Raw genomic sequence first — 16,457 nt, 5'->3', positions numbered from 1 at the left:
TTTAACAATTCTTCAAGAAAAACCCTTATATGGGAAACAAAGAAAGCAAAAAAAACTAAACAAAATCAATTAATCAATCCTGTGTTTTACCTCGATAGTAGGCCTTTGTAATTGCATCAAATTCCTCTTGACCTGCAGTATCCCATAACATTAGTCTGACATCTTCATCATTAACTCTAAAACAAGAGATGAATTTATTTCACATGTAAAGGAAAATGTTTTTGGTAAGATAGCTTTGTGTATATTTTTCGTTTTCAAATCCAAAGATATTAAAACCACAAATGTTCCTTGACTTACGATGGGTTATTTCCCAATAAACCCATTGGTTTACAAGCACTATAACTCCTGGTAAGCCCACTGTAAACTGAAAATATTGTAGTCAAAAATATCCGTAAGTCAAAAAACACAAACTGAACTATTATAAATCCTTACGCTCCTCAACTTATGATGGGGCTATGTCTCAATAAACCCATGCTAAAGTTGAAAAATTGTAAGTCAAACCATAAGTCAGGGAACCACATGTAAACTGTCAGTTTCACCCTGAAAAACTCTGTCAGATGTTGACATCATTACCAACAGTAAAAGAGTAAAAAATATTCCCCAAAACTATAGCTCCCCCGATGATTTGGATTTATCTGCCATGTTTTTTTCTGTGACACAGTCATAGGTAGTGGTGGTCTAAGACTAACATTTTTGGGAAGGGGAATTCCCTTAGCTCAGTGCTTGTTCTTCTTTCCCTACATCATTCTAAAGGGTTCTGGTGCCTTTGTATAAAATGAGAATAAGAAGGCAAAAAAAAGCAATTTACTGCCAGTCATGGTGGCTCACGCCTGTATTCCCAGCACTTTGTGAGGCCGAGGTGGGCGGCTTACTTGAGGCCAGGAGTTGAGTACCAGCCTGGCCAATACGGCAAAACCCCGTCTTTACCAAAAATACAAAAATTAGTCATATGTGGTGGTACATGCCTTGTAGTCCCAGCTATTCAGGAGGTTGAAGTGGGAGAATCGCTTGAGCCCGGGAGGCAGAGAACCACTGCACTCCAGCCTGGGAGACAGAGTGAAACTCTGTCTCAAAAAAAAAAAAAAAAAAAAAAACAAAAGACCAGGCGCGGTGGCTCATCCCTGTAATCCCAGCACTCTGGGAGGCAAAGGCAGGCGGATCACGAGGTCAGGAGTTTAACACCAGCCTGGTCAACATGGTGAAACCCTGTCCCTACTAAAAATACAAAAATTAATTGGGCATTGTGGCATGTGCCTGTAATGCCAGCTACTCAGGATGCTGAGGCAGGAAAATTGCTTGAACCCGGGACCTGGGAGGCGGAGGTTACAGTGAGCCAGGATTGCGCCACTACACTCCAGCCTGGGCTACAGAGCAAAACTCTGTCTCAAAAAAAAAAAGCAGTTTACTTCCCTGGATCCCTGGTTGCCCTTAAACTTAATTTTATTTTGTCGTGTAGTCAATTCTCATTATTCAGAGTAGTTATGTTCTATAATGTCAATGTGAGCACTGAATTAATAAATACTGAACCACTGCTCCTAAGGGAAATACAGCGTTAGGTTCTTGAGAATCCCTGGTTACATTTTCATCAACTGCTCAATATGTAACCTTGTTTTATGTGTGTTTCTGTTTAAAGACACCTTATTGATATATATTGTTAATTCATTAACACTGAATTCACGACCAACAGCACTGTAACTCATGTCTGAACAAAGCTTATCTAAGGTATCCGTTTTCTCCACAAGTCACATCATAACCTTCCTGTACTTAGGAATGCTAGACAGCACTTCAGATGACACTTAGGAGCCTTCTTAAACAGCAAAATCACCAAGAAAAAGCACAAAATGTAAAAAATGTGGCATTAAACAGAACAAAGGACATGTGTTTACTATATGAGGGGCTGAAACAGGAAAGCAGACTTGTTTGATGACCTCAGCTGGGAAAGTGCATGCTGGGCAACTTAAATTTTTTACTGCTCTGTGTATGTCCAAAAATGACCACAAGTGCACTCCAAATACTGATTCTGAAGTTACAAATAAATATTACCAAGTGGGTGAACTTCAATATGCAGAATCTGTAAGTAATAAAGATCAACTTATATATACTATATATAAATATATATATAGTATATATATAGAGAGTATATACTTAAAATATTTATTTGGTTTCAGGTAATAAGTACAAAAAGCAAACATTATCAAGACTTAAAATATTTGCTTTTAAAATATGTTCTAAGAGGAAGCAAATACGGAAATAATTTTAAGAGTGTAATAGAATACAAATATAAATTAATCTTTAAAATGATAAACACAATTATCATTGATGTGAAAGTTGGGCCAGTAAGTCAGGTTTGTGATGCTTCTTCTTTGGGTAATACATTTTAGTTTGTCTGCTACAATTTAAAATATCCTTAGAAGTTCTCAGGACTAATGACAAAAAATAATACCCTGAATGTGTTTTAGAATCCAAATGAATTTCCTAAAGTAGGATTTCCTTTTCTTTTCTTTTTTTTTTTTTTTTTTTTTTGAGACAAAGATTCACTCTTGTCACCCAGGCTGGAGTGCAATGGCCTGATCTCAGTTCACTGCAACCTCCACCTCTTGGGTTCAAGCGATTCTCCTGCCTCAGCCTTCCGAGCAGCTGGGATTACAGTCATGAGCCACCATGCTCAGCTAATTTTTCTCTTTTTAGTAAAGACGGAGTTTCACCATGTTGGCCAAGCTGGTCTCAAACTCCTGACCTCAGGTGATCCACCCGCCTCAGCCTCCCAAAGTGCTGGGATTACAGGCGTGAGCCACTGTGCCCGGCAGGATTTCCTTTTCCTAGGCAAATTTAGTCCTCCCAAATCTGTTCTGTCTTATTTCTTTAGAGTAAAAGCAAACTATAATTCTCTAACTTCCATATAGTCTTCCCTAGTTTCAAAAAGAGAAGAGAGATTCTAATAAAATAAGAGCCCATTCCAAAGAAAATAGCAGTTGGAAATCTCATTGTAGTCAAGCATCAGTTTGTGTTTAAGACATGCCCAAGATGTCACCAACATAAAACAGATATGAGGGCCGGGCGCGGTGGCTCAAGCCTGTAATCCCAGCACTTTGGGAGGCCGAGGTGGGTCGATCACGAGGTCAAGAGATCGAGACCATCCTGGTCAATATGGTGAAACCCCGTCTCTACTAAAAATACAAAAAAGTAGCTGGGCATGGTGGCACATGCCTGTAATCCAAGCTACTCAGGAGGCTGAGGCAGGAGAATTGCCTGAACCCAGGAGGCGGAGGTTGCGGTGAGCCGAGATCGCACCATTGCACTCCAGCCTGGGTAACAAGAGCGAAACTCCGTCTCAAAAAAAAAAAAAAAAAAAAAAAAAACAGATATGAGACAGAAAAAAACATGGGAAGGGGAATGAAAGAGGAAGGGAAGAGATGAAAGAAAGAAAGGATAAAGTTACATATGTAACGAGTAACTGAAAACCACCATCACTGTCACATGAGAACTGCCACTAGTTGCCACACCTCGAAAGGTACTGTAATTAACTATTATTCCAATGAGTCTTGGATGTAGTTCACAAATCAAAGCCAAAGGAATAAAATGGCCAAGTACATACTGAATTTGTCGCTCCAAAAAATCTACTCCAATGGTTTTCTTGTAGTCTTTCGTAAAAATGCCTTTGCAATATCGCTGAATCATACTTGATTTTCCAACTGCTCCATTCCCTACAACCACCATCTTTATGGCGACTTCCATATCTTCCTCCAACATTTTTGGAGATGAATTGGTTTCTGTACCAACTCTAATTCCAGGTGATCAGATCTTCCCGCACAAATCTGTGGTTTAAAATGAAATAATTTTTTCATAACACAAAAATGTACAAAATAAACTGTCTTATCAAGAAATTATCACATTGCATTACAAGGATGTGTTTTCATAAATGAGGCCCCTCATACTGTTTTTAGATAATGTAAATTCTTTGAAAGGTACAACAATAAAACAATTCATTTTTGAATGAATCCTCATCAATAGCACAATGCATGGCATTCATATATTAATAAATACCTAGATCTGCTTTCATCCAGACGATGAGTAGGGTCATTAGATTTGAGGCCTGATTATTTAAAGATGCCATTCACTTTGTCCTTCTCAGGCATCTCCCCCAATAAATCTCTTACACTTCTAATTCCATCTTGATATTTGCTTCCTGGAAAACCCAAATGGACACACATCCCAAGTAATTTTACAGTCAGATAAATGTCAGAGCCATTACCCTAGGCTAGTGATTTTCAATTTTGGCTATACCTTGGAATCATCTAGAAAACTTTTTAAAAATACTTGGTTGGGGGGGCAGTGGCTCACACCTGTAATCCCAGTGCTTTGGGAGGCTGAGGCAGGAGGACTGCTTGAGGCCAGGAGTTCAAGATCCGCCTGGGCACCATGTGAGACCCTGTCTCTACAAAAAAAAAAAAAAAAAAAAAATTAGCCAGGCATGGTGCCACAAGCCTGTATTCCCAGCTACTCAAGAAGATAAGGCAGGAGGACTGTTTGAGCCCAGGAGTTCAAGGCTGCAGTGAGCTACACCAGTGCACTTCAGCTTAGGTGACAGAGCAAGACCCTGTCTCAAAAAAACAAAACAGAACAAAAACACCAACAACTGATGCCTGATGCCTGCATCTTATCCTCTGAGTATATGATCTGATGATGTAGGGCAGCGGCTCCCAACCATTTTCGCATCAGGGACTGGTTTTTGTGGAAGACAGCTTCCACAGACAGGACGTTGGTGGCGGGGAGGATGGGCGGTGGAGGGATGGTTTGGGAATAAAACTGTTCTACCTCAACTCATCATGCATTAGTTCTCATAAGGATATAAGGAACGCTGCAACCTAGATCCCTCACATGTGCAGTTCACAATAGGGTTTGGGCTCCTATGAGAATCTAAGCTGCTGCAGATCTGACAGAGGCTCAGGTGGGGTAATGCTCACAGCCATTCACCTCCTGCCTTGCAGCTCAGTTCCTAACAGGCCACAGAACAGTTACCAGTCCATAGCCTGGGAAGTGGGGACCCCTGGTCTAGCGTACAATCTAGACATCAAGTATCACCATCCTACTACCCTACACAAGATATAGTCTTTAGAACACAGGGTCAAATACAAAATTCTGACCAGGATTTGACCTTTGTTCATCCAGTTAGCTGTATCTCACACTGGTTCAGTTCCTAGAAAGCAACTTCTGTTCTCTACCTAAACAATTCTTCACCCAAGAAGACTGTTAGGTTCAAAAAAAGGCATCAACAAAAATCTTATTACATTTTATCCTTTTAATGATATATACTTCAGACACTTTTGCTTCTGAAATGATAGACATTTGTCCTTATTCCTTTCTCTAAGTATAACTAAACATTTTGGACATTACATATAAACAAACATTAGACACTGAAAAGTGGAAAAGTACCATGGGACACAAAGAACAACATGGTAATGAGTTTTCTTTGAGTTCTTTTTACCTCATATATCCCAGACTGGATTATAGAGAAGCTGGTAACCAGGAAATATCACCACCACCACCACTACTAACAACAACAAAAAACCATAAAAGCCTACTCTTAAGTCAGAAGACCAGGAAAGGGGCAGCCTAGCAAGTGGAAAGATAGAAAACACCTATACCCTAGTGAGGGCTATACTGATGCACCCCAACTCCCTCTATGGGGTGTGTCAGAGACGACCAACTGAGGAGGACATTCATCCTCACTGGGAAGAAATGAAAGCATCCCCCACCCTGCCCAACCACCACCAAGGCATCCCTGGAGACCATGTGGGAGCCCAAATTTCTACCGCATCCAGCAATTCAGTAATCCACTTTCTTGCTGGGGTGGTGTCAGATGAAGCCTATTAGAACGCCAGGACTTCTACTATCTCTCACAGTTAATAATGCCATCTGCTGACTCCCTGCAGTGTCAGTGGGAACCGCAAGGTACCACTCCTCCTTCCAGCCAGGTGGTATCAGTGGGCCCCAGTGGTGACCAGTAGTAAGAGGAGCTCTTCCCACTCTCAGTTTCTTTCTTTTTCTTTCTTTTCTTCTCTCTCTCTTTTGAGACAGGGTCGCATTCTACACTCCAGGCTGCAGTGCAGTGGTGTGAACACAGCTCACTGCAGCCTCAACTTCCTGGGCACAAGCAATCCTCCCACCTCAGCTGGGACTATAGGCACACACCACCAAGCCTGGCTAATTTTTGCATTTTTTTTTTGTAGAGACCAAGTTTTGCCATTTTGGCCAGGCATCTCAAACTCCTGGGCTCAAGTGATCGGCAGGCCTTGGCCTCCCAAAGTGCTGGGATTACAGGCAGGAGCCACCTCACCCAGCCCACTCTCAATTTCAATGGGAAGACAAGCAGGAAACCTGGAGTTTTATCCTAACCTGGTAGTAAAGAGGTAGTGCCCCACCCTTCCCGTTTGGGAGCACATCAAAGGAACCAAGCTAAAAGAGAATGTAAATGAGACCAGAGAATCACAACACAACACTACCAATGTCCTGATTTCATCGAAAATCACTCAGCACACCAAGAACCAGGAAAATCTTAACCGAATGCAAAAGACAATCAATAGACACCAGCAATGAGATGGCAGACATTAGATTTATCTAATAAGGATTTTAAAAATAAAAAGTTAACTGGCAGTCAGTGAGCAATTATAGATACACTTGAATAAATGTAAAAAATTAGAGTCTCATCAAGGAAACAGAAGATATAAAGAAGTACCAAATGTAAAGTAGAACTGAAAATTATAATAACCATAATAAAAAAAAAAAAAACTCAGTGACAGGTTCAACAGCAGAACAGAGAGGAAAGAAAGAATTAACTGAACTTGAACATAGAACAGTCTGAGCCAAGCCAAATAAACAGACTGAAATAAAGGACAGAGGCTTCAGGACTTGTGAAACTAAACCACAAAACATCACATATTTCTGTCATTGGAGTTCCAGGAGGAGAAGACAAAGAAGATAGGGCTAAAAAAGAACTTGAAGAAATAATGACTGAAAATTTCCCAAATATGGAAAAAGACAAAGCTACAGATTCAAAAGCTGAGTAAATCCCAAACAGGATAAACCAATCAAAATCTAGACCTAAACAAATCAAAGTCAAACTTCTGAAAACTAAAGACAAAACATTTTGAAAGCAGCCAGAGAAAAAGAATGCATATCCTTTAGGGGAAAAGTAATTTGAATGGCAGTGAATATCCCCTCAGAAACCATGGAGGCCAGAAGGAAGTGGCACACCATTTTTTGAGTGTTGAAAGAAAAGAACTGTCAACTCAAAATTATATATCCAACAAAAATATTCTCTAGAAATGAAAAGGAAATCAAGGTAATCTCTGATGAGGGAAAACTCAGAACATTAGTTGACAGCAGGCCAATGCAAAAGAACAGCTAAAGGAAGTTCTCAAGCAGAAAGAAAATAATTTTTAAAAAGAAAAACTTGGAATATCAGAACAAAAGAAAGAACATGGTAAGAGCAAAAATATTGTTAAATGCAATAGACTTCCCTTCTCCTCTTGAGTGTTCTAAATTACATTTCATAGTTGAAAAAAAATTATACAACTGTCCAAGGTAGTGCTCAATATATGTAGGGAGAATATTTAAAACAATTAATTATAAATGGGGAAGGATAAAGGACTATAAAGGGAGGTAAGGGTTCTGCACTTCACTTGAATTTGTAAAATATTGACTGCAATGATAAATTACTGTGATATATCACATATACAGTCATGTGCCACATAACATTTTGGTCAATGATGGATTGCATGTACAACAGTGATCCCTTAATATTACAATGCCATATGTTTACAGTGCCTTTTCTATGTTTAAATATATTTAGATACACAAATACTTACCAATATGTTCTAAGTACCTACAGTATTCAATACAGTAACAGTATATAGATTTGTGGCTTAGCAGCAATAAGCTATAGCATACAGCCTAGATGTGTAGTAGGCTATACCATCTAGGTTAGTGTAAGTACATTTTAGAATGTTCACACAATGACAAAACCACAACGTGCATCCCCAACATTAACCAATACATGCCTGTATATAATGTAATACCAAGAACAACCACTAAAACAGTAATACAAACAGGTACACTCAAAAACACGACAGAAATCAAAATGAAATTCTAAAAACACAATAAAATCAGAATTTAACTGATATTTGTAGAACTGTCTATACAACAGCACAGTATACGTCATTTAAAGTACCCAGATAGAACATATTCTGGGCCATAAAACAAACATCAACATGTCACAGGGCAAACCCCAAAACTGGAGTTCAGCCCAAGAGGCCACGTGGGTATCTGGCTTTGTGCAGAAGGAATTCAAGAGTGAGCTGACAGAGTGAAGTTAAAGCAAGTTTATTAAGAAAGTAAAAGGAATAAAAGAGTGGCTACTCCATAAACAAAGCAGCCCTGAGGGGGTGGTGATTGCTTATTTTTATGTTTTTGTTTTTTTTTAAATACATATGCTATACAAGGGGTGGATTATTCTTGAGTTTTCTGGGAGAGGGATGGAGAATTCCCAGAACTGAGGGTTCCTTTCCCTTTCAGACCATATAAGGTAACTTCCAGACTTTGCCATGGCATTTATAAATCATCATGGTGCTGGTGGCAGTTACTTTAATAGTATTATAGTTAGCATATAATGAGCAGTGAAGACAAGCAGAGGTGACCTTCATGACCACCTTGGTTTTGGCTAGCTTCTTTAATGCATCCTGTTTTGTCAGTGGGCATCTTTAAGACTTGTATCTTGTGGAACCAGACCTACTCAACTCCTGTCTCAAACACACTTAAAATAATGAAAATCATATAGAATGTGTTCACTGTTCACAATGGAATCAAACTAAAACTCAGTAACAGAAAGATAAAACAGGTATATCTACAGACAAAAACTAAAAGCACACACTTTAAAACAATCCAAGGGTCAAAGAAATAGTCACAAAGAAAGTTAAAAAAAAGAATTAAATCAAAATGTAAATACATGTGAAAGTTTGTGGGGCATAGCTAAAGTAGTGCTGAAATGGGAAAATATATTTTTGAGACAGAGTCTCCTTCAGTCACACAGACTGGAGTGAAGTGGCGTGATCTAGGCTCACTGCAACCTTGGCCTCCCAGGTTCAAGCAATTCTCCTGCCTCAGCCTCCCAAATAGCTGGGACTACAGGCATCCACCATCAGGTCTAACTAATTTTTCTATTTTTAGCAGAGAGAATTTTACCATGTTGGTCAGGATGGTCTCTAACTCCCGGCCTCAGGTGATCTGCTCACCTGGGCCTCCCAAAGTGCTGGGATTACAGGTATGAGCCACTGTGCCCGGCCTGAAATACGAAAATTTAGAGCACTAAATGCTTACCTTAAAAAAGGAGAAAAGTTTCGGGCCGGGCGCGGTGGCTCAAGCCTGTAATCCCAGCACTTTGGGAGGCCGAGGCGGGTGGATCACAAGGTCAAGAGATCGAGACCATCCCGGTCAACATGGTGAAACCCCGTCTCTACTAAAAATACAAAAAAATCAGCTGGGCATGGTGGTGCGTGCCTGTAATCCCAGCTACTCAGGAGGCTGAGGCAGGAGAATTGCCTGAACCCAGGAGGCGGAGGTTGCGGTGAGCCGAGATCGCGCCATTGCACTCCAGCCTGGGTAACAAGAGCGAAACTCCATCTCCAAAAAAAAAAAAAAAAGGAGAAAAGTTTCAACTCAGTAATCTAAGCACTCACCTCAAGAACTAGAAGAGCAAAATAAACCCAAAGCAAGTGAAAAAGGAAAAGACACTAAAAAAGAACAGAAATAAGTGAAATTGAAAACAAAAATTGATGAAACAAAAAGCTGGCTTTCTAAGGAGATCAATAAATTTAACAATACTTTAGTGAGATTAATACAAAAAAGAGATAAGATACAAATATCCAATACCGGGAATGAAACGGGATAGCAACATAGACCCTGCAGACTCAAAAGTATAATGTAACAACCCTATACACATAAATGTGACAACATAGACAAAATGAACCAAATTTTTGAAAAGCATAAACTACCATAATTCACCCAATATAATATAGGTGATTTGAATACTCCTATAACTATGAAGGAAACTGAATTTGTAATGTAAAAACTCAGAAATCTACAGCAACAGGCAGTTTCACTGAAGAATTCTACCAAACATTTAAAAAATTAACACCAAGGTACACAATCTCCTCCAGAAGAGACAAGGAAACACTTCCCAACTCTTTTTATGAAGGCAGCATTATCTTGATACCAAACCACAAAAAGACACTATAAAAAAGAAAATTAAACAAATAAACTCTCTGAACAAAGACGTAAAAATCTTCAGCAAAGTATTAATAAATTGAATTCAGCAATGTTTAAAGACAATAATAAACTGCAACCAAGTGGACTTTATTCTGGGAATGCAAGGCTAGTTAAATACTCAAAAAGCAATCAATATAATCTACCATATTAATAAACTCAAGAAAAAAAACACAACGTAGTATCAACTGATGTAGAAGAAATATTTGACAAAATTCAACATCTATTTGTGAGAAAACTCTGAGCAAACTAGAAACAGTATGGGGCCGAGGAAGCACTCTGGGAGGCCTCAGCGGGCAGATTGCCTGAGTTCAGGAGTTCAAGACTGGCCTGAACAAAATGGCAAAACTCCATCTGTACTAAAAATACAAAAAATTAACTGGGTGCGGGATTGCTTGCCTGTAATCCCAGCTACTCAGGAGACTGAGGCACAAGAATTGCCTGAACTTGGGAGGTGGAGATTGCAGTGAGCTGAGATCTTGCCACTGCACTCCAGCCTGGGTGACAGAGTGAGATTCTGCCTCAAAAAAAAAAAAAAAAAAAAAAAAAAAAAAGGCATCTGTAACATAAAACTCAATTCTGGAAGACAGATTGCTTTCCCTTCAGATTGGGAACAATGTAAGGTTATCTATTCTTACTACTCCTATTCATGATACATGAAGTTCTAGTCAGTGAAATAGGAAACAAAATAAAACACAGATTAGGAAAAGAATAAACAAAACTTTCTCTTTTCGCAAATGACATGATTATCTCTGTAGAAAAACCCAAAGAATCTACCAAAAATTTAAAAAGCAAACCCTGGACTAATGAGTGTAGCAAAGTCAGAGGACATTATTTACAACACACAAAATTCAATTGTATTTCTATATACAAACAATGTACAATTTGAAACCAATACTTTTTAAAATGAAATTTATAATAGCTCCAAAATATTAAATACTTAGGTATAAATGTAACAAAACATGTACACAATCTGTATGCTGAAAACTATAAAACACTAAACAAATCAAAGACTGAAATAAATGGAAACACATATCGTATCATGTTCATGAACTGGGAGACTCAACAAAGTAACCACAGCAATTCTCCCTAAATTTATCTATGGGTTTAATATAATTTCAATGAAAGCACCGCAAAATTTTTCTGTATCCACAAGCTGATTCTAAACTTCATACAGAAAAGTAAAAGAATCAAAATAGCTAAAGTAATTTTGAAAAAAGAATAAAACTGGAGGAAATTACCCTACCCAGTTTTAAGACATTATAATGCTAAATTAACAAAGTGTGATAATGGCAAAGGGAAAGCTAAGTAAATCAATGGAAGAAAAGAGGCCCAAAATAGACCCTCACGAACAAGGCCAATTGATTTTTAACAAAGGTGCAAAAGCAATTCAATGGAGAAAAGACAGTGTTTTCAACAAATGGCGATGGAACAACTAGATAGCCATATGCAAAAAAGTAAGCCTTCACACCTTACACAATCAACTCAAAGGGATCACAGATCTAAATGGAAAACTTTTACAAGACATTTTTTTAAAAGGAGAAAATCCTGACCTGGGGTTGGGCAAAGTTCTTAGACATGACACTAGAAGATTCATAAAAGGAAAAATTGATAAACTAGACTTCACCAAAATTAAAAACACTGCTGTCTGAAACACCCTGTTAAGAGAATGGAAAGACAAGACCGACTGGAACAAAATACCTGAAAAACAAGTATCTGAAATATAATTTGTATCCAAAACATATAAAAAACCCTCAAAACTCAACATAAGACAACAGCCCAATTTAAATATGGGCAAAAGACTTGCCAGATACTTCACCAAAGAATCCATGTGGCAAATGAACACATGAAAAAATATTCAACATCTTTGGCAATTAGTTAAAGGCACATTAAAACCACAATGGGATACCACCACACACCTATTAGAATGGCTAAATTTAAAATACTGACACTACCAAATGGGAGTAGGTGCAAAGGCTGGGAGTAGGTGGAGCAACTAGAACTCTCACGTGTTGCTTGTGGGAATGCAAAGTGACACACACTCCAGAAAACAGTTTAACCATCTTTCAGAAGTTAAACATACATTTACCATATGACCCTGCAATCGGGAATGCAAAGTGACACACTCCAGAAAACAGTTTAACCGTCTTTCAGAAGTTAAACATACATTTACCATATGACCCTGCAATCCACTCCTAGCAGTACCCTAGAGAAATGAAAACATGTTCATATAAAAATCTGTACACGGTATATATAGCAAATCGATTCACAATCACAGAAAACTGAAAACCTAAACGTCCTTCAATGGGCAGAAGTAGAAACAAACTGTGGCATATCTACATAATAAAACAGTACTCAGCAATAAAAAAAGAAATTATCCATACATGAAACAATTTGGAGAAATCTTAAAGGCATTATGCTGAGTGAAAAAAAAAAGGTAATATCAAAAGATTACCAACTGTTAATGATTCTATTTCTAGAAAAAAGTAATTGCCAGGGGTAAGGCATATGATATAGAGGGATCACATTTGGTTTTTGTTGGGGGGGGGGTGATGGAATTGTTCTACATCCTTTTTGTAGTGGTTAGATGAATCTAAAATTCGTAGAAATGTATGCCGAAAAAAAGATAAATTTTAACATACCATTTTTTAAATAATAAATTAATTTCCTTAAAAGAAAAAAGCCAAATTAAATTTTAACAGGTAGACAGACTTTTGCTTTTCAGACACTATAGACTTAAACCACTAGATCAAAACAATTACTTTCCTAGAAATAAACATAATTCTGAGTACAATTAAAAACCTTGACAGTAATGCTTTATATAAACACCCTTTTCCCAAAACTTTTAACATTTTGCTAATGCAGTTTAATAAATTAGAAAAGGGTGAGTTAACTCACTAATAAAAAGGTGTTCTCATAACAGCCTTTAAGAAGTACGGTTATATTTGTAAAAATACTGAAAAACTTCCTAGGGTCAATGAAATTACCTAGATGTTAGGAGTTACATAAAAACCTAGAGAAGTTAACACCCCTTTTCAGGCCCTACTGCCACTTCACTAGCTCCTGATAATGAAGTTATTACTCCTGGCAACTGCCGATGGCTCCTCGGATCTCCGAGTAAAGTTAATTCTGTAGCAACCAGTGTCAATGGAATAGTGCAATTTGGTTCAAACCATATTCCTGCACTCTCTAAGCAAGGAACTAGGGAAGGGTGGGGTCGCGGGTAAAGCGGGGTCCCACTGCAAGGAGAAGAGGAGTCTAAATGCCAACGTGGGGCTGAGGACCCTCTTCGCCTTCAAACCTAACCTGAGCACTTAACGCCCTTCCTGGTTTCTCGCCCGGCCTGGGTCGCCCCTACCCAATTCGGGACCGGGGGCAGGCAAAAAGCCGAACGCTCGGCCAGACTGGGGACGCAGCGCCGCCCCCGCTCCACCCCTTTCCCGTCCGTGGGGCAATTCCAGGTACCGACCGCTGGGAGCGGGGAGGGGGCGCCGGGCTGGCGCGGCCGCCCACTTTCTCCAGCTGGAACTTGGGATCCGTGCTCAGGGGCGGGAGAGCGGGCGCTCGGCGGTCCGAACTAGGGGATGGGAGCCGGGCCTGGAGGCCCCTGCCCCCGACACCCCTGGCCACTCGGAGAGTAAGGCACAGCCTAGGACCCCGGGGAGAAGCGAGCTCTTCGCCAGCGAAGCCGGACGAATCCCCAACCCCCTGGAGAGGGCGAGTGAGCGCAGCGCCGCTGTACCGCAGCGCGAGCCGCTACTCACCGTCCCCCGCCGGCCGCGGACCCGCCGCCCGGCGCCACCGGCTCCTCCTGGTCGCGGCGCAACCGCTGCCGCCACTGCCTCCTCCCGACGCGCCAGCTCTCCCGGCGGTGCCGCGCGACTGGCTCGCACCGTCTTTCCCTTTCTTAAGAATGATTATGATTTTCTAACGAACTTTATTCGTAGCCAGGGCTCAGATTGAGCGGCTCAGCAGCAGCTCCGCCGGGGGCGGTGGGGCGCGGGAGCCTCGACTCCCCTCATCTGTGGGCTCGCCGCGCTGCGGAGCATGCGCCGGACTTCGTCTGCGCATGCTCTGCGCGGACCCGCTGCCCCGCCCCGCCCCCGTTCTGGCGGGTGGCGGGCTGCTGCTCGGCTTTCCTGGCGCCTCCAACGGAGCTGGGGAAGGCAGTGGGTAGACCCCAGGCGAGCAGGAGCTCCCAGATCGTGAACTCTAGAAAAGAGAAATCGGCCGAACACTGTCCGTATGAGTTTCGCCTACAGAGTAATCGGGCTTCCAGAGTCCTCAAAGGGTTTGCCCCGCTTCGGAAACATACCTTATTTTCTTGACCAAATGACATCTTAAGTGGTCGAGTGAGCAAAAAATGTCGAGCAAAGTCGAAAACGCACTCACACAGCCTGCAGGAATTCGCTGGACGAAACAGAAGCCTGAGATGGTTAATTATTCAGAGAAGCAAACCAAAAACGAAAAGGTCCGGTAAAAGTAATCTTAACTTTGCTGCAGTTGTTTTTATATTTCAAAATAAAATAGAATAGAAAAAAAAAAAAGGTGTAAAATAACAAGTGTTGGCCAGGATGTAGAGTTACTGCATTCTTCTACTCTGCTGCTGGAATGTAAACTGGAGCAACTCCTTTGAACAACAGGCTTTGTCTGCAAAAGGTGCATACCCTATGGCCGTGCAGTTCCACGCATCCATACACAGCAAAGAGAAACGAGTACTTAGGGTGCACCGACAGGCAGGAATCAGAATGTTCATAGCTGCATTTATTGTAATAATCCCTTAATGAGAATAAACCAATAGACCATCAACAACAGAATAAATGAAATAATTTGCACCGGGTTCATGTAATGAAACACTATACAGCAACGCAAGGAACCGTCTGCAATTACAAGCAACGACATGGATCAACTGCAGAAACTTAACTCCCAGCGTAAAAAGACAACAAAAGTACACGTGACATAAGTCCATTTTTATAAAGTACAAAAACAGAAGAACTAAGCTGCTAAAAGTTAGCATAGCCGGGCACGGTGGCTCAACCCTGTAATCCCAGCACTTTGGGAGGCCGAGGCGGGTGGATCACGAGGTCAAGAGATCGAGACCATCCTGGTCAACATGGTGAGACCCCGTCTCTACTAAAAATACAAAAAATTAGCTGGGCATGGTGGCACGTGCCTGTAATCCCAGCTACTCAGGAGGCTGAGGCAGGAGAATTGCCTGAACCCAGGAGGCGGAGGTTGCGGTGAGCCGAGATCGCACCATTGCACTCCAGCCTGGGTAACAAGAGCGAAACTGCGTCTCAAAAAAAAAAAAAAAAAAGGAAAAAAAAGAAAATAGTCTGGAGATAGATGGTGGTGATGGTTGCACAACAATGTGAATATACTTGATATTCTTGAAGTTTATACTTCAAAATGGCTAAAATGGTAAATTTTATGTTTTGTGTATATCGTACCAAATTTCTTTTTAATGGCGGGGGGAAAAGAAAATCCTAGAGAGTCTCAGAGAATACTTCTGCGGTCCAAATTTGAGAATTAGTTCCTGAAAAGGGATTTCCCCCGAAATAATTTATTTCCTCCCCACTTTTCCATTTCCTTGGGATTGTTGGGCATTGAAGGAGATCCAGAATATGCTACCCCAAAATATGCCACTTTGGCCTAAGGATTATTTTGAGCTGAAGGCAATTAAGAAACAGCAGAACAAAAGAAGCACTCTGCTTTTGCCATTTCTGCCTAAAAGCACGATAAAAATTTCCCTTTGTGAAGTTGTTCCTCCTCCCCATCCTATTCTAGGAGGAGAATCTTGAGTCATTATGGCAAACCTTGCCGAATAACCCTTGTCTTCCAGTAGTTTCCCTCACATAGTTTACTTGCTCACAGTTTACCACCTTCACAAGCCCCAACCCTTGTCATTTGTCTTATCACTTCTCCACAATTTATCACCCTTAAAAAAAAAAAAAAGATATATAAGCTCTCAGGCCTAACTGCTTTTTGGGGTTTTCACTTCTTTTCTGTGAGCCCCCCTCCCACCATGTGTATATGAAATAAACCTTTCTCCTGTTTATCTGTGATTTGTCAATTTAATTTGTAACCCTCTGTTACTGAACTTACAAGAGTAGAGAAAAAAATCCTCTGTGACAGAC

General features: G+C 40.5%; 1 protein-coding gene across 6 annotated transcripts in view; it reads right to left on the bottom strand.

The window, feature by feature from the left end:
* RAB23 (RAB23, member RAS oncogene family) overlaps nt 1-14,809 on the bottom strand; it is a 35,837-nt gene extending 21,028 nt beyond the window's left edge. The window contains exons 1-5 of one of the 6 annotated variants that reach the window (XM_074398136.1): nt 14,085-14,367; nt 4,344-4,435; nt 4,045-4,186; nt 3,596-3,815; nt 91-176 (exon numbers count right to left, since the gene is read on the bottom strand). In XM_074398136.1, the coding sequence (XP_074254237.1) occupies nt 91-176; nt 3,596-3,750 (241 nt within the window). In that variant the 5' untranslated portion in view covers nt 3,751-3,815; nt 4,045-4,186; nt 4,344-4,435; nt 14,085-14,367. Of the gene's footprint in view, nt 1-90; nt 177-3,595; nt 3,816-4,044; nt 4,187-4,343; nt 4,436-13,789; nt 14,371-14,635 lie in introns of those variants that run through there. The other 5 variants (XM_074398134.1, XM_074398135.1, XM_074398137.1 and 2 more) reach the window with 5 other exon arrangements.
* Between the last annotated feature and the right edge of the window lie 1,648 nt (nt 14,810-16,457).

This window comes from Saimiri boliviensis, chromosome 4 (assembly GCF_048565385.1).
Source record: "Saimiri boliviensis isolate mSaiBol1 chromosome 4, mSaiBol1.pri, whole genome shotgun sequence".
Classification (NCBI taxonomy): domain Eukaryota; kingdom Metazoa; phylum Chordata; class Mammalia; order Primates; family Cebidae; genus Saimiri; species Saimiri boliviensis.
This window is presented reverse-complemented; position numbering and strand designations above follow the sequence as displayed.